Here is a 27,083-nt window from a genome sequence, read left to right on the forward strand (position 1 = left end):
TATTTTTTAAACAAATTTAAGGCCATCATTCAAGGAGATTTAGCTGGGCTGAAATTGGGTCATTTACAATGCTACCAAGTACACCAGAAAATCTGGATAAAGAAGAACGCAATCAAGGTGTTGAAACGGCTAAGTCAAATAGCTCACTCTCACTGAGATGCTGTGGTGAGATTTCAAGAACGCTAAATGCATAAACAAATGCTCTTAAAAGCCAATTAACTAAGCAAAGACGTGAATAAGGCAGACATTTCTCCAAAGCAATGGGGAGACTGATGAGCTCCAACATAAAAAAAAATAAAAATACTTTAAAGGTGCCAAATGTAGTTTTACATGTTAATGAATTATAGGGTGTACTTATTTTTCTCTAAATAGTTGTTTACTTTGGTTGGAAAGATTAAAGCATAATGAAATCGATTTTGTTTTTTTGTTGTTATTATCACTTTAAAAAATTTTACTGAGGACCACACAGTTGTTAATTAGACCTTGATAAATATATACAAAAACAGAACTGAAGGGGAGGTACTTCCTTTTTTTCTGACTGTAATTTTCAGTGTTGCACTGATCACTGAGAAAGGACCTTTTGTAAAAGGTAAAGTATTCTAAATTCAAATGTGAATTTTAAACGCTTAAATGACATTAACTAAGCCCAGTTCAAGAGTCATTAACATACTGCTGCCTCTCTAATTGTTTTAATCACTTCACACTCACAGTTAGCACTGTACTGCTTTCAAGCATGGACCATTTCCTTTTTCCTAAATTATTCCACAGCAATTTCGCCATCTGTCATTTTGGGCTACCGGATATGGTATGCGTTTCAAAAACAGTTCCTCCATGTTGGGCAGCAACACTCTATTTTGGGGAATGTGGACAGCAGATGAGCAGTTTCAATACTGTTCTATTTCATGCCCCGTTTGTGTAGCTGAAAACTCAGCCAAGATGGCTCGACCATGCTTGGCTCTTTTTTCAAGGCGTGTTCAGGATACCGTGTTAAGCAGTTAATTCCTGCAGTGAATCAGACTGAGGAACACAGCAACCAAATGTAATAAATTGACTATGCAGACGATTGATAGACCTCATTTTAGTGGACCTCATTTTAGTGCATTCTATTTCACTCTACTTCAAGAACATTCTGTTTCACTAAAGCTCAAACGACTAGCTAGGAGCATCTCACCATCACATTAAACCAGAAAGGAAAAAAAGGAGAGAAGGAAGGACACAGCACTAAGCCTTTAGTATTCTTTTATGGCTAGAAATGTTTAGGCAATATATTATATAGCATTGCATTAACAGCCACAACAAATATATTTATATATACTAAGCCAGAATTATTAATCAAACACTGTAAGGTACTCTCCAGGAGAGAATTAATGTCCCTCTGTTAATCCAACCTAGGTACAATTATAGCTTGTTTTAAATATTAAACATGGTCCGCGAATGCTAAATTAATAGCCATTTTACATGCCACCTTCAATAGCTTTTTCATATAAAGGCATCTAATGTTATTACTTTGAATACTCTTTCAGTACAATAATACCATTATAAGAAAATACAATATAAAGAATTGGTTTAGCATAAGCATTGTGCCCTTGACCACATTTATTTGAGCCCTCATAATGCACTGTAAATGTTTGCTAAAGGCACATTGGTATGCTCTTCTCAGTAGCGGCCAAAACCTTTTTTATGCCTGAAGATTTCATCAGTAAAATCATTCAGTTCCCCATTAATTCTCACCCAAAACTGAAAATACCATGCTGCTTTGAGTTACAGGCCATCCAGCCACACTTCTCAATAGGTGATAATGAGAGGTTACTAATGAGGAAAAGCCGTAGGTCAGATGAGTGATTAGACTGCATGCAGGTCATGAGTTAGCCAGACAAGAGCTGTGTGCAGAGATAGCACTGTGATTAAAAACGAGAACGAGGAAGGCTGATACTCGAAATAAAGAACTGATAATTACTGCACTGCAGCTGCTGCTGCAAACTATATTTAAAGTACCTCTCACATTTCGCAGTTATTTTGATTATTACTTGAAAAGTGAAGAATTGAACAGGCTATATGTTCATCTTCCTCCAATGAATAACACTGTTTTTTGGGCTATTAGAAATTACAGTGTTAAACCTGATTGTACATTGTATCTTTCACACGTCATTTTTTTTAATTTAATACGCCATATATTCTGTGTCAATGACACATATTACTTCAATCAGACTCGGTCAGAGATTATAACATTTTACAATTTTCAAACTACGTTTTTACACATTCAGTTTTATTCTCCACCACTTGGTGCGTAAGATGCAGTAAAAGTAAGGACACCAAAGTGAAAAAATAAAATAGAAAATGGCAGTCATTTCTGCAATTTTCTCTGTCCACCATTTTCTTATCCACCTGTTCTCCACATGTCATGCACCAGCTACTGCAGAAGCACATAGAGCTCGATATTTCAAGGAATAGCAAGGCTCAAATGCTGAGGTTTCTTCATGGTGTATTCTTTCTTTTCCTTTTTCTTTTCTTTAACTGTGCATTTCTTCTAGAGGATACAAATTATAGCAACTAAGGCATGCCGTACACTCCAGTAGCAATGTAATGCAAATGTAATTAATGCAATCACAAATAAATATATACTAACTGAAAAATAACAGGGCTTATATTTGCACCATTATAGTAATACTTTAGTAATAGTTTTACCAAAATATACATGCATAAAAGAGCAGTTAAATTGATTGTAATGCCTGCAATAGTCCTATTCTTTTTGATGGTTTACAGGTTTGATGTGTTTGCATTCTAAGATGCTTTTTTTTCAATCACCGCTGTAGCCTGACGGTCAGCTTGAACTAGTCTGGTCATTCTCCTCTAATCTATCCCATCAACAAGGCTTTTCTGCCATCAGAATTGCCGCTGACTGGATGTTTTTTATTTTTTGTTACTTCAGAGGCTGTTGTGTGTGAACCATTCTGATGGTTGATTTGAACATTACCTGAAGCACTTGATCTGTGCCTGCATAAATGAGCAGGGGTGTAGGTGTGCCTATTAAACTGTCCAATAGATATGTATGTATGTATTTATGTATGTACGTATGTATGCATGTATGTATGTATTCATGTATGAAACTTTGTGTCACTCTCATTTTACCCCTATGGCCATGGATTAATGGCCAACTGCTTCTTAATTAAACATCCCTCTATAGCTCCTTGTTGCTGTCATGGCTGGATAACAAGTTCTGGCACTGTTGCTGTGTTCATAGGTTGATCTGTGATCTCTTAAGTTTGCAGGGAGTGTATGAAGTGCCCAAGTGGCAGCAGGTCCCAAAATCTCTTAGGCAGTGAGGCTAAAGAGGTCTGTTTACTGCTTACTGCCACACCTTGGCCTGACCTCAAAACACTACTGGGACTAAATATGTGATTAGCTCAATGTTAGCCAGGAGCACTGGAGCTTTGGCAGCTTGGAAAGCAGCTCTTTCTGCCCACTGAGGGCTGAGTGATTGGGCGCCCTGGCCATAATCAATCACTGACTTTATTGCCAACACCACACATAGAGCAGTGCTGGGAGAAAGATGGGGTGCCTTAAACTTGTTGCTATCTTTGTCACGGCTCCTGAAATGCTGTGTGATTTTATTTAGAGCTGCCCTTTGGCTCGGGTAGGCAAGATTAATTGCTGCTGCCTCTTCACATTGTCCCCAATGGCTCTTTGTAAAGGCTCCTGGCATGTGATCACAAAACATGTCCTCACAAAAATTCATGTAGCCAATCAATGAAGGATTTGTGTATATTGTTAAGCTGTCACTGAGTCTTTGTTGCCCTTGGTTGAATTCCTCATATTTTTCCCACTCCAGGGTTCTGCACTGCCACACTTTGCCCTTCAAGAATGGAGCTCATTATTGTGAAGTCATAGCATCCAACTTTTGCCCAGGGTCTCCCTCTTTACCCTCCTCTCCTTATTCTCTCCCTGGGACCAGATCTTCCAGCAGACAAAACGTCTACAGTTAGGTTCAATATGTCAATTTCTTCAGTCTTCACAGGACCACAGAGAGCAGCACATCGTTTTGTAAATTAGCCCTCAAACTGTTTTTGGAATCCTTTTATTAAGGAGATTATTTCTCCTCATATAATAACCTTGAAATATGCCAAATTCAAGACAATTATTAAAAAACTTTTTTTTTTAATGTTATAATAAACCAGTGGTGGCCAAGTACACAAACCATGTACTTGAGTAAAAGTAGAGATAAGTAAAATATTACTACTATTATTTGTAGTTGAGTGAAAAGAAAGAAATTAGACTTTGACATGTAGTGAAGTTAAAGTTAAAGTCTCCCGAAACGGAAATACTTGAAAAAAAATCACAGATATGCGCAAAAGCTACTTAGGTACAGAAACAAATTACCTTTACTTTGGTAAGAAACCTTTGGCAGATACTCATTTCTAAATTTGACTGATTATGAGGTTGGAGTCATTGTCATTCAAAATTTAGTACCTAAGTTTAAATGACCTTTCTTCACATTTATAGTGTTTGTCTAATGTTTACTGATGTGACTTTAGCTAGCATTTGGCAGCATTGTATCCCTCTGTAGCTGACTCAGCATGCTAGAATGTGAACACTTTTGTTCATTCTTTATAGGTCTGATAGCAAACAGAGGTTAAGTTGGGGTTAAATGAGTAAGCTTGTAAAAGTAAAAAGACATTCCAAGTACATGATGACTAGGTCCAGAAGCAGTATCACTTCAGCTTCAGCTCAGGGGTTCATCACTTAGCTTGGAGATAATAAGTGGTGTTTCTGTTATTGAGAATGATCAGTATTGTGTGACTCACCAATGTGGCTGCGGTGTGAGGAGGCCAGGCTCAACTGCCCCCACAAAGACAGCAGGCAGACACCAAGCAGTAGCACTCTCCAACCCACACACTGCAGCTCCCTCTCCTGCATCCTACACACACAAACATATAGAAACATAGTTAAATCTGTTGCAGAAAAACACACAGATGGTTTATTGCAAATTATTCGTCAAATACATAAATATGTATGCATGGATAATGCTAAAAAATACAGCATATTATTTGGTTCAGTGTTGTCAGGATTCCATCAATCATTTATTGTATGTTCTCAAATATCACCCTCCCAGTGAGCCATTCTTCGCTGTTTTAGTCAGTGACACAATCCCTTCCTGTTTTGATGGACTCTTTTCAGCTGGCAAACACACTGGTCTTGATACGATATCAGACACCATTGGACAGCAATTTCATCTTTGTGACAGGAGCAGAGAGACTCAACACACACAGAAACAATCAGAGGCTCATCTCACCACCTGGCCAAAACTGTGTTCCAAGCCATAAGGGGAAAATATAATCAGAAAATCACAGCCATCTTTTCAGGCAATTTGTTAGCGTATCTTATCAAATTAGTGCCTAGATAAGTTTTATGCTCCAGAGCTCGCTGCTTCCTCTCTTGGCAGAGACCTGTAAAGGTTTTCTGCATATGCTTAGCGGTAAGGCGGGCTCTGAAGTTTTCACTGGCTCTTGTCTATGGAGGGTTTGGTGTCTAAATAATTAAAGCAATAAAAGGTTGTGATTAAGAACTCCCTGATCCACTGAACCAGCTATGTTGTTCTTTTAATAAGAGCCCGGCCTCGCGGTAGCTGTTTGTTTGCAAGACAGGACAATAAAGGGTGTTGAGTATATTAAGAGATTTCTGCAGCGAGGATTTTTTTTTTCTTATATGGAATATTTTAGCTGGTAGTAAACCTACGGTTCATGGGACCTATTTTTTTATATTTTTTAAATGAACAAATAAAATGTTTATGATTGTTGAGTCAGGGAAGAAGAAATGCTGCATTGCATCCTGACAATGATTCAAAGTCAGCGCTGTGTCAGGGCTGTCGAGTCAGAATTGGTGGGAAATTTGTATGCATACGTCATACGGCAGCTCAGATATATCAAATCACACATCACAATACATCACACCTCAGATGAAAGAAGTCTGGCTACACTGTAACCAGAAGGAGTTGGAGCCAATCAGGAGACATACAAAGAAAACAAGACCAACAGGATTGAGCGAGTGAAAGAGTCCGATATTACTCTAAAAGTGGAAAATAGATTGAAGCATGATAGAATTATCATTTTATACTCACTAAACATGGAAAAAAAAAATTTCTTTTATTTTTTTTTTCATTTAGGAGGAAGCAATATATATTGAATTCATTTAATTTATTCATGCGTTTAATGAGTGATGAATATTTTTTACATTTAAAATTTAAGGTAAATAGAGAAGAACAAGTGAATCAATAGCATAAAGTGTTGTGCAGAGCACAGCTTGGAGTTCTCATTAATCGTGTATACTTACAGAAAACAGAACAATAGTACAGAAAGATGCAGCACAACACATGAACAAACTGCTTTAATACATATACCATTGCTACTGTAGATGGCAAATTTCCAAACTCTTACTTTTCAGATTAATATATTTTGGAAATTCTTCCCGTGGGCTCACCACCTGCAGGAGGGACCGTAAGGGACGGTGCTGTGAGGATTGGGCAGCAGTCAAAGGCGGGGTATGCCTGCTTAGACTGCTGCCCCCGCGACCCGAATTACGGATAAGCGGGAGAAAATGTATGAATGAATGAATGAGTCTCTTCACCCCAATGAAAGAAAATGATACAACTTCAGTTTAAAAAAAAAAGTTCCACAATCTTAGAAAAATTTGAGCAAGCTGGCAATAGTAAAATGCATTGATTGCTGAATTGTTTTAGAATTATTTTCTACTAAACAAATAACTGATTCTCTTTAAAAAATGTAATTCGAGATAGAAAAATTTAGGTTTTTATAGTTTTCTTTCAGCAAATGTAACTTATATTTAGTTTTCTAACAGTGTAATTCACTATTTTGAAGTATTATTATTATTATTATTATTACTATTATTATAATTATTATTTTAAATCAGAAAGAGTCATCTCACTAGACTTGTGTAATTACAAAGGAAACATTTTTAACATAAAATATATTGAATTTAAAATATAATAAATATTTAGTAATTGATATTCACTTTTATAGCCTCCATTTTGCTGGAATATTCAATAATATTTGGTGGACATTCACATGTACTTCTGCAATCGTTTCAATAAACGTTTCAATAAACCTCAAAGTAGACCTTCCACCGTTAGTCTCTATTAGTAAAACGTTCATCCTCAACCAAATTCTTACTCATAAAAACTCTAAAGCAGTATGTATACACTTTTTTTCACCTGCTTCTCATGGTATAACACAGAATCCTCTTCCCACTTTCAACAAAAACTGAACAGAATGCAATTATTTGTTTATGGAATTTGTTCTCTGCACTCTGCTCTCTTTCTCAGTGTTGCAGTTCATAAAAGAACAGCATTCGATAAAGCAAACCTTTCTGTAATATAATGTCAGTGTAAGGACAATAAATTCTGCTCTCTAGTTTTACCAGCCTTCATGCGAGTCGCATACAATAAAACAGATTCTCATTCATCACAATTGGAAATCTTTTTAATTCTAAACTAATATGATCCAACCACCTCAGGTGTGGAACAGGCTTGAAGCTGTGTTCATGTAGTGTCTAAAGGCTGCCTTTGCTAGACTGCAGCCATTATGTGTTTCACCAATGCAGCTCTAATCTTTCAAGCTCTCAAATGTAAAGAATTTTGAAGGTCAGTGAGGATAGAGGTGTAATATGATGATGGTGGTCATAATAATGATGATGATGATGATGATGATGATGATGATGATGATGATGATGATGATGTCTATAATAGCCAGAATTGAAACCAGGTCAGGACTACCATTTTGCTCTTCATCTTTTTCCATCTTTTTCCCTTTCTGCATATGCCCACAAAATGTCGCACAAATTAGAGATTGTTTCCTCTCACATCAGAGTCAATATATTTTAAGGATCATAATCTTTCAACCAAATAGTGTATTCACTATTTTTTGATTAACAAACTTTATTCTTACCAATACATCCATTTGATTTTGATCCTATATAAGATTTCTAAAATTTACATGTATTTACAGCAATATGGCCAATACACTTTATGTCATGACCTCAGTTTTCTAGTATTCTAGTATTTATTTTCCAGTAATATAATCTACTATATGACATCATCTAATTGATTTTTCCATCTGTGGATTAATGTGAATCAAATGATATTAAGTTTTGCGTCTGAAATATAATTATAAATTCATGAGACGAATAGCAAGTCTAAAAAAAAAATCAATAAACAGAGCGTTGTGTGATAGAGTGTTCAATTTAGTTCAGCCTGCTTTAATCAAATGGTCTCTGGATTAAAGTAAATCACTTTTCATTTTATTACTCAATTTACAATATCATTTGATTCTCATCTTATTACATTTGTGTTACTTCCAGCACCTGACAAAACCTTGGAATACTCAATAATTATGGAAAACTGAATTAATTCATAAAGTTCCTTTCAAAGTAAGACTGCAATGATTGAAAACTAACTCTGGGTTTAAAGAAAGAGCCTTTATTTGTTCATGTACATTAAAGCACAATGAAGATTGTTATTTGCACATCCCAGCTTGTCAGGAAATTGGAGGCAGAGACGGCAATGATACAGCATAACTGGAGCAAAGAAGTGCAAGGGCCTTGCTTAAGGGCCCAACAGTTAGGCAGTGCTAGGGTTTCAACACCATCCTTCCAATCAGTAACCAAAAGCCTTTACAGTTGAGCCACCACTGCCCACAGTGCAAGTAATATAATGAATTGAGAAACACACATTTTTTCTTAAAGACCATAATGTGATACAGGAAGAGAGAAAAGATTATATGTCCTAATAAAACAATGATGCAATAAAATATCTGCCACACGCTTGTCAATGCTTATTTAAAGGTTACTATCATTGCATAAAAACCTAAAACCTTACTGACACAATCATGGCCAAGGCTCTCAAGTGGCACATCAGAAAAGCATTTACCGTACAGTTAGGAGATGCAAGTTTAAATGCAAGTTTAATAGCACAACTCTTTCCTGTAGCAAAATGGGTCATACTCTCTACAGGGAATGGCAGGGTCTACCCATGGAATGTCTTCTGTATTCTGCAATGATATTAGCCAATCACAGGCATCTGTAAATGTATATAATATATTTATATATTATGAAAGTCAGTAGGAGTAAGACTGAGTACATGTGTGTGAATAAGTGGGAGGGCATTGGAGTGGTGCGGTTGCAGGAAGAAGAAGTGGAGAAGGTGGAGGAGTTCAGGTACCTGGGGTCAGTAATAGAGAGTATGTTAGAGAAGTGAAGAAAAGAGTGCAGGCAGGGTGGAGTGGGTGGAGAAGAGTGGCAGGAGTGATTTGTGATAGAAGAGTATCTGTAAGAGTGAATGGGAAAGTTTATAGGACTGTGGTGAGACCTGCAATGTTGTATGGTTTAAAGACAGTGGCATTGAGTAAAAGACAGGAGGTGGAGCTGGAGGTAGCAGATCTGAAGATGTTGAAGTTTTTATTGGGAGTGAGGAGGATGGACAGGATTAGAAACTAATTTATTAGAGAGACAGCGCATGTAGGACGTTTTGGAGACTAGGTGAGGGTGGTGAGATTGAGATGGTTTGGACATGTGCAGAAGAGGCACGCTTGGTATATCGGTAGGAAAATACTGAGGATGGAGCCACCAGGAAGGAGGAAAAGAGGAAGACTAAGAAGGAGGTTTATGGATGTGGTGAGGGAAGACATGCAGGTAGTTGGTTTGAAAGAGGCAGATGTAGAGGACAGTGGGGTATGAAGACGGATGATCCGCTGTGGCAAACCCTAATGAGAACAACCGAAAGAAAAAGAAGAAGAAGATATATTTAGGAAAAGGCAGATATAATTTTTCCTCTGAGTGTGACACAATAAAATTCGATATAATTTGATTTAATTCAAAATAAGCATATAATAAACAGTTAGAAAAGACTAGTTTTGGTCCGCTGAAATATTTTTAATTTTCATTTGATAACCGGTGGTCGTCAGTTATTAATTGTCCACAACATTTTCCTGATTTTGCATAAAACAGTGCTTTAATTTTAGTTTTAAAGGAGAAATCTGCTATTTTATTTAAGCTCTTTAATAGCAATAACATTAAAGGACCAGCTTGTAAATTTGTAGTGCCCTCTGCTGTCTGAGAGAAAAACTCCAAGTATAACATTATAACGCTATCTATTCCGTCACCCTGAGCTAAAAACCCTCCTGCTTTTAGTGCTTGGCTCATGTCTCATGTTTCCTTTTTGGTAAATGTCTTATAATGGTGGGTGGGAAATGATAGGTGGCCAAATTGGGGGAGAAGCCAAATGCTTAAATGTAAGTGTAAGTTAAGTGTTAAGTATAACACAATACATTTAACACGATAAAATTCTTCCACAAAACCTGTCTAATGTCACTAGGAAAAACCATGAATGGTTACACTGTTAATTTGTATAAACTGAGGCTCACCTGTATAGGGCAGTCAAAAGCAAAAAAAAATAATGTTAGAGTTGACAAGTCATTGTCAATGTATTTAATCTGTCATTTGCAGCCAGCCTCTTCCTTCTTTTGGCCCAGAAATGACAGAGTTGTCTAATATCAGAGCTGTCTCTTTAGTGGCATCTCCAAATAAACATACATAGCTTATATGTCCTATACATTTTTTAATGGTAAGTCAAACTTACAATGCATTAATACTAAGCAATGAAGTCACATACTCAACTGTCAATCGTGTTAACCATTCAAGTCTACTGGCTCGCCTGATCACTTTCTTTAATTTTTTTTCTGAAATAAAAAAAGACTGGTCTTTAGGCATAATTTTACATTCTGATGTTAAAATGCAGAAATCCTATGCAAAATGCATAAAAGCTGGGAAGTGATATACAATCATGTAAATATGTATTCTTTGTTATATCCCTTCCTTTTTTCCCAATTCAACAGTCAGTGAATCTACCAGAAGACATATCGTAGTCCAGCCAGTATTCAAACAACTTGCATCTATTAATTAACGGTGTTGTAAGTAAACTTGAATGCCATTTTCAGGCAGTCCAAGGAATAACTCACAGCATCATTATTGCCATATTTTTGTTTAAGGGCAGTCATGATGTTTTAGTGTTTCCTTGTTAAGCTGCGCTTTATGTAGCATTTGACATATCCCTGAGGCCAAGCCATGCAGCTCTACTGTGCTTTCACTCGTCTAAATTGCTGCAGTGAGTGGACCAGCTTATGAAAGGCAATGCTGTATACAAAAAGGGGTCAATAGAGACATTTCAAGTACACCCCGTGTTGTGGCTAATAATGTTGATTTTTATCGAAATTGCCTGAAACTGCATTCCAGTACTTTCTTTTCACTCATATAAAATCGCCTCAAGCAACCTGGCACCGAATAATAGAAAATAACAAGAGGAGTTTGGGCATTCGGGACATTTAGATGTTTCAGTAGGCATCTCACAACTCTAGCTGAAATGTGCCTAAATGGTAATTAATTCATTCTGTACTTTGGCTGAATTTCTGATGTGAAATCAGCTCAAATTATGGTGAGACAAGAATGAACTGTTTTAATACTTACAAAAATAAATTAAGATTATGTCCTTTTTGCACACTCTATTTTATGTCTCTAGACTTCAAGAAAGACAGATATAAACTTGTGCTGAATCTGTTTGTGTTTCAGTATGAGGGATTAACTTAAACCAGCAGGAATAAAAAGCATATCGGATCTATCTGCCTTCGACAAAAATACCAAACCGAGAGGCTTCACAGCCGACAACAGGCGTTTGGAGCAAAAGGGGAGTCAATCCGCCTAAACATGTTGGAGTGAGTCAGTGTTGAGTGGAGACTCCTTTTGCACCTCCCGGTTTCCCCGGAAGAGTGCACCATTTTCAAACGAGCTCCTCAACCTGCCTCAGCCGCCTAATTAGTCCCATTGGAGTGCCCCTAGTACAGATGGCAAGATGTCTGACATATTTATTTCTGTTCCTCTCATCAAACCTCTCTCTTCCCTTTTCACTTTCACCCTCACTCTCGCTTTCTCTTTCTCTCTTTCTCTTTCACTGCCCTTGAGAATGGATACAGCTCTCTGGTGCTTTCAGTCTCAATGATGTAGCCTTACAGAGGCTGTCTGGCGCTTGATCCGTTTGATTTCTGTGTATGTGTTTGAGTGGGTGAAGTAGAAGAAAAAAGGTGTATGAAGAGTTGCCTCCCTCAGTCTCTCGGAGAAACCGGACATACAAGTGTGCCAGTGCAAATTCAGATCCAGACATCTGTTCCATAAAGTAGAGAATAAAGCTTGAGGGTGGAAAAGAAGAATAAAGAAAAAAAAATTATAAAAATGAAAGGCAAAAAAGTGCAAGAGATGGATGTATAGACAGTGGGGTGAAGGAGGATGGATAAATGGTGTGACAGAAGAAGAACAGAAGCCATTCAAACACATGCATGCCTGAGGTAGACCTTAAAGTCCACAGCATGAGTGTTGATTGACATTGACAAGCAAAAGCTTGGAGTAGAAGAAAAGAGATTTTTTTTTTCAGCTAGCTCTTTTATACACAGACTTCATAGCATTTATGCACGACAGGCTTGGCATTTTTAAATACAAAGAAATTTTGTCTTTGGGCTCATGCTTTCAAAAATTAAGCAATCGGACTTTTATATCCAACTTACATGGAGCTACACAAATCTGTCACTCCATAACGTCATCCTGAACAGAACATAAGAACTCCAGGGCTTTCAAGAAATCAATAATGCAGCATATGGTCAGCCTGTCAGACTAACAAAAGACCTGTCTTTGTGACACTGACAGGGTCAAACACTTTAAAGAAAACATTTGTCCATTTTGTCCAACACCATCTAATATCACAGTAAATGAATTTTGAGTGCTATGTTTTTTGACCACTTGAGGACTTTTCACCAGTTCCTTGTCTAGTGTCCGTAAAGCAGTAAATGTTTTATTTGTGCTCAGTATCTGGACTCATAAAGCCACATTTGCACTTGCTTTCTTTGGTGGCAGACATATGTTACGTTCAGCATTTGCAATGAGAGAATAACTGTTACAAAAATAACTCAAGTGACAGCTTCACTGAGTGCTCATTTGAATTCTGCAAGATTGCATTTGGTTGCCAGTGGCACAATATGCAAAGCAGAAAGCTTTAAATCATTGCGCTTAAAGATTACTTTTAGTAGGTTTACCTGCGATAGAAACGAGGAAACTGCAGGGAATCTAGACAAGGTCTGCAATAAAAAAAATACTGTCTAACATCAATAAGAAAATTGCTGGTTTAATTCATTATCTTTTTCTAAAGACAGTTGGAAGTGGATTTCATTTTCTCTAAATGCAGATTAAACTTTGAGATGAACCTTAGGAACCCTTTGCAGCAACACATCCAGAGTTATCGGTTCGTGTGTCTGTAAGAAGCTGGAAGTAACTCGAAACAGACTCTGGTTTTGCCAACTCATCAGCATGAACCCAAATTACACAGCCGAACCTGTCAGAGCACATCTCATCCGAACTCATCACACACCACCTACACACAGTGCACACAGACTCACACACGCACACAGCTTCATGCCTCCCTTCGTTCTCTCCAGGTGTGTATATTATGCAGACTCAATATTTTCTATCAGTGTTTTTCTAGAGGGACAAAGCTTGAGCAGTGGTTTGGGTTCCAACATAACCACAGTTAAAAGAGTGCAGTTTGTCCGGACTAATAAAATGTCTGTAAAAAAAAATTTTAATTTGAGTTTACTTGTCTACAACACAATATAATCAGAAACCATGTTTAAACAATGATACAAGTATGGGATAAAAGTGAAGACACTGATCCAGACATAAATCAGCGCACTTCTAAACTCTACTTGGAATTTAGCTCAATTTTCTGTGCACTCTCAAAAAAAATAAAAAAGAAATGGCAAGTCGTTTGAAAGGTCTTCGGTACACAGCACATGCTCTATAAAAAATACTACCCATCATTTGTTCTTAAAAAATGTATGATTGGTGTTCAATACAGCACCATTTCTTTTATTCTCAGCAGCACAATAGCTCATCTGTAAAGCCATTCTGGGCCCTGAGATTTCACTCGATTAGATGAATACACTGAGGAACGAGCAGAAAGTCTGACTTAAATTGAAAGGATGAGAGTGCTCAGGATGCTTTAATATAATCAAAGCCACCCTAAGTGGATCTTCAAGCCTTACTTTTGCTTTGCAGTGCCTGGCCTATCCCAAAAATGTATGCAGCTGTTTTTTTGTTCTTTTTAGAAATACGCCCTCTCGTAATGTTGAACGGCTCACGCTAAAATGTGTAACTTAGAGGAATCAATATAAATGGATTGGCTAAATCAAGTCTAGATTGATCTAAAGCTCTGATCAGGCAAAGCTCTACCGCACGATCAACTATTCTGTCCAAAACCGTTTTACAGACTGATAACATCTGTGGCAATCCAAAACAAATGACACAATCTGTTTCCTAGTGGAACACTGTTATTTGTTGTGATGTATTATTTTTACAAGATGACATTTTTTTCTTGGGCCTGAAAAAAGTAAATAATTGAACAGAAAGACAGTTCAAATATGTTTCTATACCTTTTATTTCTTTCTTTTTTTTCCATTTTCCTTCCAATTGTTCTGGTTGAGGTAACAGTTATACTTTATATTGTATACCAGTATTGTTAAGCAATATTTCACAAGTAAAGCTAAGGTTATAGTGAATACAGGAACGGCTGTGATTTAGCTGTAGGCACGAACCCACAGGGCAAGAAATGCTGATATTAGGAGTAACCACATGACTAAGAGTGAAATATTGCTTTTATATAACAGTTCTTCAAACAAGAAATTAATTTTGAGTAAGGGACATTTTAGACACAATATGGTCAAATATTCTTTTGCAGAATTACGTGCCGAATAAAATAACACTCTCTTTATAGTATGCTAGGATGCTGCCTACCCTGCTCACACTTATTTGTGCATTCCTGTTAAAGGTGTTCCAGGAAAATTGGTAGCCCCTTTTTCTTCATCTGACAAGCATTTATATATATCAAGTCTTCTATTCCAGATAAGTTTTATTGTTGTACTGGAGAACTGGTTTTAAACGACGAGGTGGAAGTTCGCTTGGTGATTACAAGCAAACAGCGCGATTCACAAAGTGAATATTCCTTCTTGAAACATTACGCTACCAATCAAATTAGTGGACTGGAAGTAACTAAAATATATACAGTAGTATAAAATATATAGTATGAGGTTGTATCAAAAAGTTTTGAAACTAGTTCTGTTAACAAGAAAGTACTTTATATATGTATACACACTATCGCCTTCAAAATAGTCCCCTTGCATGGCAATACAGCGTTCATGCCACTTCTGGAGTATGTCCTGGAAGTCTTTTCAGCTGGATCTCTGAAATCATGTCAAAAACGATGACCTGTAAGCTGGATCTTCATCTTGAGCTGGTTTCAACATTTTCAGTGGGTTGAGCTCGTTGAAGGTTAGGGTAGGGTTAGGGTGAGGGTTAGGGTTAGACACCTCAAATATCTTATTACAGCATGGCATCAAACATGCTCCTTGTTCTAACTTGCTGTCCATGATTAAATCACAGATGTGGTAACACACGGGGTCAGAATAGAACCAGTTAGAACCATTAGTCTCAAAACATTTTAATACCACTTTGTAAAGTATATAGTGAGATTTCCATTTTATATGTATTTTATATATATATATATATATATATATATATATATATATATATATATATATATATATATATATATATATATATATATATATTATATTTCTAAAAAACTAAATAGTTTAAATTATAAGAAAAAACATTACTCAGAAGAAGGTAAATGTAATGAAGCAAAGTCTTACTGAGTTTAACTTGAAAGTAAAAGAATCTATAGCAGAACAATTTTTTTTTTAATCTACCTTTACTTTAATAGTAAAGTATTAAAACGAAGTTAATTAAAAAATAAACAAACCAAATTATTTGTAAAAAATGTGTGTGAATATGTGAAATATGTAAAAATATCATTCTATCTCTGTATGTAGTGTATTGGTAACTAACTATAAGTACATTGTCCGATCAATTCATCAGATCTAAAATATCCAGGTAAATATCCTGCAAATAACCAATGAGAATGTGACTTGCTACCTACCTACTTGCTACCTACACAATTACATAGTGGAATCAAAGCTAGTTATAACTAACATTAGCAAAGAAAAATAGGCCAGTTTTAAATATCCAGTTAATGCTCTTAAATATGCAAAGCATATCTTAACATGTACAATCCTTCTAGGAAGGCCATGAAGACACTATGTGGACTAAAATATTGGTACACCTGACTTTTCCCACATTCCACTTAAACACATTTTTAGCGGATGTCTCTGAATGTGATAGCATTCAAATTTCACTTTAATTACCTAGGAGATCCAAATCCGATGGCTGACCTCAGATCCACAGTATTAATCATATAAAAAAAATGATTAAAACACTGACTACTGCACCCCAGGTCTCCTCACCCTACATCAGTACTGCTTTTGTGTCTGAATGAGCAAAAATGACCACAACCACACTCCAAATTCTAGTGGACATCTTCCCAGAAGAGTGGAGGTTTTTAGCAAATAAGCAATGTGATGCAGCAAATGTGGTTCGAGATGTTTAAAAAGTACATAAAATCTTATCTTCGGTTGTCCACAAACTTTTGTTCATACAGCATAGAGTACTTTTCATTCTATATGTGTATTTGCTTCCTCTATCATACTGAAAGATCTTACTGAGGTAAGACCAGAGATGCTTATCCTCAAGCAACACTGCAGTAATTTGATTTATTAATAACTCAGTTATTGGTTTCTATGCATTTGGAATGCTATAGCACTAACTACATTGTTTATCATGAGAAGGTCACTACAGATGATAAATTAGAATGATTCTTGAATTGTATTTCCACACATGTTTAGATTCTATCTACTGAAATGTAAAAAAAAAAAAAAAAAAAAATGCACATGCATACAGTCATCGGCTGACTAAGAATCAAAAATATAATTAAATGATTTTAACTAAATAATAGTACCAGTAGCTTCAATAACAATCAGGTAAATATTCAATACTCTAAAATAAAGTAATTCTGAAAAGGTTCTGAAAGGCTCATTAAGAGTTATAATAGTATAATAGTAATCTTAATTATAGCATAATACTGTAGATTTTAGAAAATAATAGTCCTATGTCAAATTGCCTTACATACTGTATTTCTACATCCAAGGAGCACAGGCACAATATATTCCCACATCAAATCATGAAAGAATAACCTTCAACATTGCTTCTAACCAGTTCCTTTTAAACCAGATGAATGTCTTCCCTCACTTCAAAAACAGATGCAACAGAAGCCTCAAGCAGCCAAAGTTACTTCTACTCCAGGTTTTTTTTTGCGATCATACAGTAGGAGCAACAGGGAAGAGTTGTTCACAGCACCGAAATGGTTGGCTGTCACTCAGAGTCACTTTTTTTATGCTAAATGCTTTATAGGTGAGCCAGACGATTGCTTGCACTCCAATCTGCTTGTGTGCTAATGCCAGAAACAAAATAAGGCTTATGTCCTTCTAAAGCACTTTGTTGAATTTTTACTATAGTTAGAGGTGTGTAAACTAACAGAGCTGAGAAAATAGTATCACCTGAGAACATGCACGCTGTTCCACCTTTACAAATGTGTCAGCTGCTCCGAGCCCAGGCCTACTATATGCATTGAGAGAGGTTGTGGAGAAACAGTCTTTAGTGATTAATTGAGCTTTCCATGAGCTAAAAGACTCATTCGATCAAACCAAAATAGTATTGTCTCCAGTGTGGAAACTTAAAAGTAGAACAGCTAATACATTAACCACAAATCCACCTAGGGCTTAGTAATAAAGCAACACTGCTTGCTCTTTTTACTTTATCTTTTTCTTTCTCTTTTATGTTTGTTCTGCATATACCTTAGTGGACACATAAAAAAAAGCTCATAATATTTAAATACAAAGGCTTTTTTTACAGTTATTGTTGGCATTAAATTAACTTCTGCAGTCTGGCTGTCAAACCCTTATGGAATCCCTTAAGAGTTTAGCTCCAGCTGTGCCATGCACTGTCAGTGGCTGACAGTCCCCAAGGACATACTTTTACTGGGAGCTAAGGATGGCATTGCTTCTTTTTCTTGTTTTTCTTCTTCTTTTTTAACACCGATATGTCATTTATTACGCAGCCGATCTGCTTGGTTCCACAGTTCAGTTAAGACTTTTGGTATTGTGTGAGACAAAGTGCCTTCTAATGATACTGAGTAATAATAGTAATTACAGCTTTGAAATGCCTCACAATTGTTGCATATTTTTTAATTAATAGAAGCCTGTCACAGATCTTTAAAACTGCTGACACAGACCAGAGCTACGGTCTGAAACACAATCAACCCCCCCTTGAAGACTCATCCTTCTTTCTACACATTATTTTTCAATATCTGGCCCTTATAAAAATCTGACTGAACAGCACAAGAATGGAGAAATAGAAACAGTGCACACATCAGAACACAGCACAAACGTTTCCAACCTGCATTCATGATATCAGCATGAGTCCTAATGGCACTGCATTCGTCGGAAACCTGATCTTGCCAGCATCTCAATGACCATCTAGCTTGTTCCTACATACATCACATAGCCTTCGTTCTTTATATCGGCAACATTCTGTTCATGATGTAATGCCTTGAAGAGCCCTGTATGGAGCATGTGTCCCTGAACCGGAATGCTGGTCAGGATTCCATCTGTGTGTTGTAGTCCTCATGAGCAAGCATTAAAGAGCTAACCTGCACTTCGAACATCACTTGGTAGTGAGCACGGCCCTTGGCCTTCTGCATTATTCACAGTATAGGCAGGCAGGGTTCCCTGCTCCGTTTGCTGCCCTGCTGTCAGGGGGCAGTGAGCATGCTCTCATCCATTATTGACCAGCAGCACCTCATGGGGAGAGGGAGGGGGGGTTATTGTGAAAGAAAGAAAAGGAAAAAGACAGTGGGGCATGGACTAAGTGCTCTTAATCTTCCAGCCAGCCAAAAAAATTAAAGAGTTTAATGGGTGCAGTGTGTTTCAACTGGCACTGTTCTATACCTGCCAACCAAAGTAAAAATGCCAAATGATGAATAAGCATATGGGTTGGGGTGGGGGGTGGGGGGTGTAAAAATGGTTACCATAGCCACAACATTTGGGCAAACTGCCACTAGAAATGATTGGACTACTTGGATCAGCAAGTCTCTGCGCACATATGCGCGACTCACTGCAGGAGGAATTTTTTTTATGACTTTTCGCTTGTTTTCCTTTTACAGCTTTAGGATTAGGCTGTGAGCCTGCAGACACGCAAACTTTGTGGAGCTGCTTGTCTACAAATGCGATTGTCATTATGTCAACTAATCTAGCCCTGTTTGCATCGATCACATGAAAAACAGAAATCTGTAGTGCACCAAAACCAGGGTGGAGAAGATGCATTTCACCTGTTTAGAAAGTCTTCCCATGGAACATTGTCTGCACTCCATGCCTGGCCAATCATGCTGATTATTCAAACATAATATTCCTTCGGAGGTCGACTAATGAAAATTGTTACAGTTCTTGCCCTGGTGAGATGCGGCCAACATTAATTGGATATGTAATTGAGTTTCTCTGCATGTTTGGACAAGATAATTTTCCAAGCAATTTTGGGCCTTAATTTCAGTCATTAAAATTTCTGAATCCTAAATTCCAAAGTGGAAAGCCTCCTTTTAGCACATGAGTCTGTGGGTGCTTCTGAAGTTCAACTACAAACACTAATCCACTTACAGCTCGCAGAAACACACACCCCAAATTACCAAACCGTAAGTCAAGCAGAGGCACACAGCCAAAAAAAATTGCTAATTAATCTACCATTTAAGTGAATGTGCATTTTCACCCTTTTTACTTGTACAAAAGAAAGTCGGAAAAAAAGAAAAACAGAACAGCAACCAAACAAAATATTACTGCAAAACCGTGCACATTAGTATGACTACAATACATTTTTTAATCAAAGATATAATGTAGTTTACACCATAACACTACATCTAGCATGCGATATTCTGGCTTATTTGTGCTTTTTTCACTAATTAAAAAAATGGTTGCAGTTATTGTAACTAGAGCCCTGCTAAAATTAATAAATAATAAATCAGAATAAAATGCCAGTATTTAGTAGCTAGTTGTGGGAATTTTAATTAACTGGGTAGGGAAGTACAAAATAAAAAATATATATTAAAATAAGTGATATTTCATTGTCAGTAATCACTTCATCCTGATGTTAGGGTGCTTAGTGCATAGAACGGCACAATACACAGACACACAATCACAGTTTTGGGGTAGGAGGATAAATAAATCTACAAAATGCAAAGCTCCACACAGACATTAGCCAAAGCTCAGAATCAAATGAAATATACCTGTAACAAGCTGATGATCAATTATTTAATATTTAAATGGACTCTTAACAGGAACCTTTCAAGGTACAAGCTATGTAGTCATTAGATATTACACATCTGCACATAGTAAACTCTTGCATTAGTATTATGCTATGCATTTATAAACACACACTTCTTAACTACTGGGTGAAAGCTTTGTCACACTCTTAAAGTGATCAGCACCATCATCACAAAGTTGTTCTTGATTTATGTATGTACTTTACCTTTAGTAATGCTGATACTGTTGCTGATATTTCACTAAGCATGACATTTTTTAGAGTAAAATCCATACCAAACTGGTCAAATAGCTTCCATCTGCAATATACTGTGTGCTCACTACATATGCTACAATGGCATTGTCGAATCCACATTCCAAGCCATAACCCTATTTCACCATGGAGGCATCTAATAGTATTCTACATATTCAATATTATACCATTGGTTTGGCTTTGCCGTGTCTGATGCCTAATGAGAGTGCTATAAAATAGACAAGAGCAAGAACCACTCCATAGATTCACATTTTAATGGGAATGAGGTTTAGCCTATTTTTATTATACATTTCTTTTAATGTGAGGACAAAGAAAACAATTTGATTAACTGGTTACAGGCTGCAACTAGCACTCAACGAGTGAACTACATGTGCTCATTATTCATTCTGATTTTTGCACTGATTGTTGAACTGTGGAAAAATCAACATGCAACAGAAATGGATAAAAAAAAAGAAGAATGATTCACTTTTTCTTAGTTCCTCATTCCCTCCACCTTCGCTGGAACTTAATCCTCTCCAGTAATTGGAATTTTTGGATACTGAAGTAATGGAATTGCTCCTACCAACTGAGCTTCAAAACATTCATTACTTATTAAGGCTAATAAACGCTTCACAGGATTTTGAATAGTTGCCATGTAATTTAGCCGACTCTTCTGCCCGATATAAAACGCAGGGGCAGATTTGCAGAAACGTAGCTCACGTGCAAGTCCGTTAGATAGCAGGGTGTTAGGCGCTAGCAAAGATCAAAGTCAAAATATCTACCGCATTCACAACCTGGTTCTCCGATTAATGGCTCACCAACAGCCGCATATTGCTTGTTAGCAGACCTGTGCTGTGATACTGTATTATATTGGCTATGATTATTGTCCATTTTTATCCTCAAGATCCACTTGGTTTAAATTCTTTTATACCCACATCACACCTGGCCCACCTCATTAAGGGGTTTATAATTAGCTGTTCAAGTGAATAAGTTGTGGAAACAGTAGATAAAATTTTAAACTGTGCAGGGCCGGGGTCTCTTGTTTTTCACACAGACAATCAAGCTGGGAAGAATAAAAAGGGCTATATTTTTTTAATGAAATTCTCTTGAACTATTAAGCATGCTTTCATTATGCTTAACTAGGCCTATTTATGGCCTAAATGGTTTCAATTAACAGCCACTGTGTAATCTAACAGGCAAAATGGTAGTCGGTATATACAGTAGCTACAGACTTTCTGTTATTTTCTAGCTTCTAGTGGTGAATAAAGCAATAAAATGACAGAAAATATAGAAAACGGTACTGTCAGTTAATTGGCATGCTGGCAGTTTGTAGGATGGTAAAAGCCACACAGTCTCAGCATCTGCATGATCCAGATGTTCAAATAAACAACTAAAGGAAGGAAGGTGCCCAAAGTGTCAGGAATGAGTAAGTACTAGGACAAAACTGTTTACTTGTGTCTATTTATAGCAACGCTCCAACCAGTTAGACTCTTAATTCGAAAAATGCTTTTGTGGGAGAGGAATAATGCCTGCCCCCAGTTCTGGTCCTCTTTGTTTAACTTTAAAGTGTACACAATTGCAGTGTGCTTACTAAATTTTTCAAAAGGTTTGGAACTGTTATCATGACAGAGGCAATGAGCTTAAAAACTGTGTGACAGCAAATGACTGCCATAAATTATATTATCTTAACATGAGCTTTTTTAATACACACATGACAGATTTAAACATATCCAGACAGTAGTGCTGCTATTGGTGTAAGGTTTCAATATAAAAAAAAAAGACCTGGAAGCCTCTGCATACACTATCAGAGGGAAAAACAGAGATGGAGAAGGAAGAAAGAAAGAGATCAAAAAAAGAGTATAAAAGTGGTGGAGAGGAGCCAGACAAAAAAAAGAAGAAAAGATGGATAGAAGCTGAAAGAATCATTTCTCTATTCAAAAGCCTTTTCAAATTTCTGACAGCCCCGCTTAATTCACTTTTTTTTTAAAGTCCCTTCAAAAGATCCTGTTGCGTGGGACTCTCTTGTGTATTCACAAAGACTCTGTCGTTGTTTGTGCACTCACAGTTTGTCTCAGCATATTGCCTCCAGCTCATTTAGGGCAATAAAGGGTTTTTAGGATTCCACCACTTTTAACCTTTTTTGGTTTTTCTGTGCAAAAAAGCATTTATTTCCCCCCCACAGTTGTTTTATAGGCATGTAAGTTCAGCTGAAGATCATAAGCTTATTTAGATATTCATTAGATGGAGTTGGAATAATTGTTAAAACAATAAATACAAAAGAATCACACCCTTAAATCTGAGTACAAAGCTGCAGATAACCTATAATTCAGATGAGCTTAATGTGTTAAAGTATATACTGTAAGTGATGAAGCATTTAAAGACCAACAAAAACAATAAGTCCCCTTTTTGCTTGTTCACGTCAAAATCCAGCAGTAGGCTGAGATCTATAATCACTGATGTAGGCACAAATACCCCCACACTGAGCCCTTTTTAGATTTTAGAGAAAAAACATCTAACTCAATGAAAAATTCTCTCATTGTCATGCCATCTGCATACGCCTGTGACTGGTTGTGTGGGAGTTGCTGAAGTGAGGAAAACAACCCAGTGGTGTTATCAGGAGGAACTGATGCTCCTGATATTACATTAAACAGAAATAATTGTTATGCGCCTCTGTATTTGATATACAGTAACAAGTTCAGAGGGATGAGCCAGAAGCTATGCAGATATACTGGATATTTCTATTTATTTCATTCTACACTCCTTCTTTTTTTCACCTTTAAAAGCCCTGTCTCTAAGCTTGGGGCACTCTCACATAATCTTTTTTAATAAAGATTATGTTGAGCAAGTAGGTACTGTACTAAGAGCACAAAAAGGCAGAAGGCTGTATTCTTATCAAAAAGGACATCCATATTTCACCTATGCGAACTCACATCAGTGATGTTATAAAGGTGCTTATGACAACAGCAATTGGTTAAATGTCTTAAGAAGAAATCATTATTTTTGGAATGATTTCTGTGGTGGAGTAGGGATATGTTCTCATGTCTATGTCTGCAGTTTTTCTTTCTAGTATTCTGGCTTCCTCCTACTTTATACTCCCATTATTCAAACTTGCATCTTAGGACAATAGGGTACATCTTTTCTGTTGCCTGCTTGAGAGCCAGTTTTGCATTTCTTGACCAATTCAACATCTCTTGGAAGTGTACCACTATATGGTAGCAAAAGAGATACTGATAGCCAGGATTGATAGACAATTTGAACAAGGATTTGTACACAGGCAGTTCAACATCCATTATGAAGATATAACTCCTTCAAAACTGTTACTTCTCTGGATGTTAAAAGAGCAGGACTACAGCAGACTAGGCAGGATTAAAGGGAAAGCCTGTGGGTGTAACCTTGCTCTTGCTCTTTTTCACTGCAATTCACTGCCAAGTTTTTCATAGACTGTATCCAAAAATGTGTTCATTTAAAAAATGATGCGTGGCCTTGTGAGATTACCTACCTACCTAAACCATGCCAGTAGGTGGATTTGCTTACATTACATTATTGTGTATTTTACCCAGAGTGGACTGACTTCATATCTGGTATTCCCAAAAAAAACAATGGATCCAGCACAACCCTGCCCAGAATACAGTGGAAATGATGGCTTACTGGTTAAGAATTTTGGTTATTAGTCAAGAGTTCAAACCCTAGCACAGCTGAGGTGCCACAGCTGTAACCTTAAGCAAGGACCATAACCTTCTATGCTGCGTATTTACCATGTGCTCTGACTTTAACTTCCTAAGAATTTTACTATATATATTTGTGACAAATAAAAGTGTCCTCTTCTTCTTCTTAAAATTATTGAATTGATGAAATCTTTATTTCAGAAAAAAATACATTTATTATATGGTCCATATTACTGAAATTTTTCAAAGCTGCCAATATATTTTCCAAACTGCCAATCTGACCAAATAAATTACAATCTGAACAAAACTGGGAGTAAGCATGAATGAACAGCAGCAACAAGAGCAATTGGTTTTCCTCTACACTTGTATTGACATAAAGCTCACTGGGATTCACTTTGTCTATAAGAAAATTGCCACAAATCGATCCATCTCTATTTGCACATAAATGAAAGAAAAAAAAAAAAAGCCTTGCCACCTGACAGGTCTGATCTCCAATGTATTTTTTTCAGGATGCATGTATCAGTGCTGTCCATTGGGTTCCTAATCATGCATTCTGTTGTTTAAATGGTAACCAATAAAGCAAAAGGCGTGTAATAGATTATCTGTCTAGGTTCTTAACTCTCACTACTTCAGCTGTCATACACATATATTTAAATGTTTATTTGCAGAGCCGTCTTCAAATCAATCAAAACCCTGATGATAGGTATTTTCAAGGAGCTCAGTGGAAGATTTTTTTAGGTTGCTGTAAATGTTTTGCTCAGAGATGCTTTATAAAAAGAAGCTGGTGGCTGAAGTTATTTCCTTTGACCTATGTAAGCCTATAGTGATCCCTGCTCATGTTTTCAGGTCACGACTATTTGATGTAATGTCCAGTGTTAGTGTCTGCCGGGACCACAGTTAATAAGACCAGCCGGTCATATCTATCCTATGCTCCATTAGTCTGGCTGCATTGCCCAGCCAACCGAGGCTTATTACAGGGTTCGGCTTGTGTCCTATGACCAGAAGAAATGCACATCAGATAAACCAGTTTGAGCTTCAGTATATATACAGCATAAATCTCTGGGGTTTAGGAAGATATTTTTCTCTGCAATTATCCATCACTACACAGAACAAGAATTGCAGTTTTGGTTTTTGCTTTCTTTTTGTTGTTTTTGTTGTTTTTGTTTCAGATCCACAGCAACAATAAATGGACAAATATTTGTGAATACCTAACCATATGATTCCTATGTGCTTTCCGAGGAACCCATTCCACTTCAAGTATCAATTTGCTGTTGCAATAACTTCCACTCTTCTAGGAAGATGTTTCACAATATTTCTGAGTGAAGTTGTGAGGATTTGTCCTTATTCAGCCACAAGTGCATAGTAAAGCCAGAGACTGATGGAAGGTGAGGAGGCCTGGGGTGCAGTCAACAGTCCACTTCAACTCAAAGGTGTTCGAATAGGCAGAGGTCAGAGACAGGTTTTGGTCTCCAAGTTTAAGTAAAGGAAAAAAATGTGCATACTGCATACAAAGGCAACCTATTCAATTGTGCGTCTCTGAATTTGTGCTAACATTTTGGGTAAGAAGTACATATGCCCTTAAAGTCAGGTGCCCTCATACAGGTCAGGTGTCCACTTAGTGTATAGAATTATAGTGTATAGAGTGTTAATGTAAAACTGTCTAGTTAAAAAGTAAGCTTTCGTGGGAAAAGTTGAAGATGCTTTCAGTGCTAAACTGAGCAGTGTGTGACATCTGCTAGATGTGACCCAATAAGTCACAGTGAGAATGATACAACAGTGACGAGGCAAGAGTCATGTTCTCTAAATGACCCATGAGAGCTGATTCACCAGCGTGGAAGTAATGCTTACAGAGAAATTTGAAGTAATGAGAAAAGTACTGGGAGCCTCATTAGCTCGGAAATTGCTTTAACAGACCTCAATCTTTCATTTTCTATCAGAATTCCTATAGAGCTAAACTATCTAATTGCAGGTAATTAATAATATTACTTAAGAAGACTATTAGTTTAAATAATTGGCAAAAATTTACACAATCCAGGTTTTTTCTTGCACAACTCAGCAATAACGCAAGGTTGATTAATAAAAAAAAAAAAAAAAGCCAGAAAGCATCTTTTATCTCTCTCTCTCTCTCTCTCTCTCTCTCTCTCTCTCTCTCTCTCTCTCTCTCTTTCTCTCTCTCTCGTTCTCTCTCTTACTCTATTTCTCATATCTGCTGTGTAAAAATCCATGAAGGTTCAATTTGCATGAGTATCTGTGTATCTGGAGTGTGCCTTCATTATAATGGGCTCCACATCAGCAGCATGTGGTGTACAGGTAACAGGGTGCACTGTGCAGCAGTTACACATTTATAAAACACCGAAATTGCACTGATGTTCTCTAAGAAAAAGCTAATTTTATGCATTTACTCTCCATAATTTAAGTAAAATCAACATACTATTGCCAATTGAACAGTAATTTATTTCAATAAAGAACATGAACCCAGATTTAGTCTCAAGTCAAATCTCTATTAAATAAGCAGAGTTTTCCCTTAATGCCATATGACACTTTTGTAGCTTCGACTCTTACCTGTGGATTTATGGCGCCATGATTGAATTCAGGCTCTGACAGAATAAACCTGTTGGACATCTTTATCCATTAGTCTTTTACGCTGCAACCACATCTACCTTATCGTAACCAGAAACAGGGCTCTGAAAGGAGCAGGCGGCCGTTTTCATTACTGCATTGTAGCGCAGAGATAATGCACGAGGAACCAGTTTGCTGTGTCTGACC

The 27,083-nt window shown here is 37.0% G+C and overlaps 1 protein-coding gene across 2 annotated transcripts in view; it reads right to left on the reverse strand.

Annotated features, from left to right (window-relative positions):
• The window catches only part of tafa3a (TAFA chemokine like family member 3a), a 73,072-nt gene that overhangs the window by 23,658 nt on the left and 22,331 nt on the right, over positions 1–27,083 (reverse strand). For both annotated transcript variants that reach the window (XM_083528675.1, XM_083528676.1), the window contains exon 2: positions 4,803–4,915. In XM_083528675.1, coding sequence (XP_083384801.1) covers positions 4,803–4,914 — 112 coding nt within the window. In that variant the 5' untranslated portion in view covers position 4,915. The remainder of the gene's footprint in view (positions 1–4,802; positions 4,916–27,083) is intronic.

The sequence above is a fragment of the Silurus aristotelis genome (assembly GCF_946808225.1).
Source record: "Silurus aristotelis genome assembly, chromosome: 2".
Taxonomy (NCBI): domain Eukaryota; kingdom Metazoa; phylum Chordata; class Actinopteri; order Siluriformes; family Siluridae; genus Silurus; species Silurus aristotelis.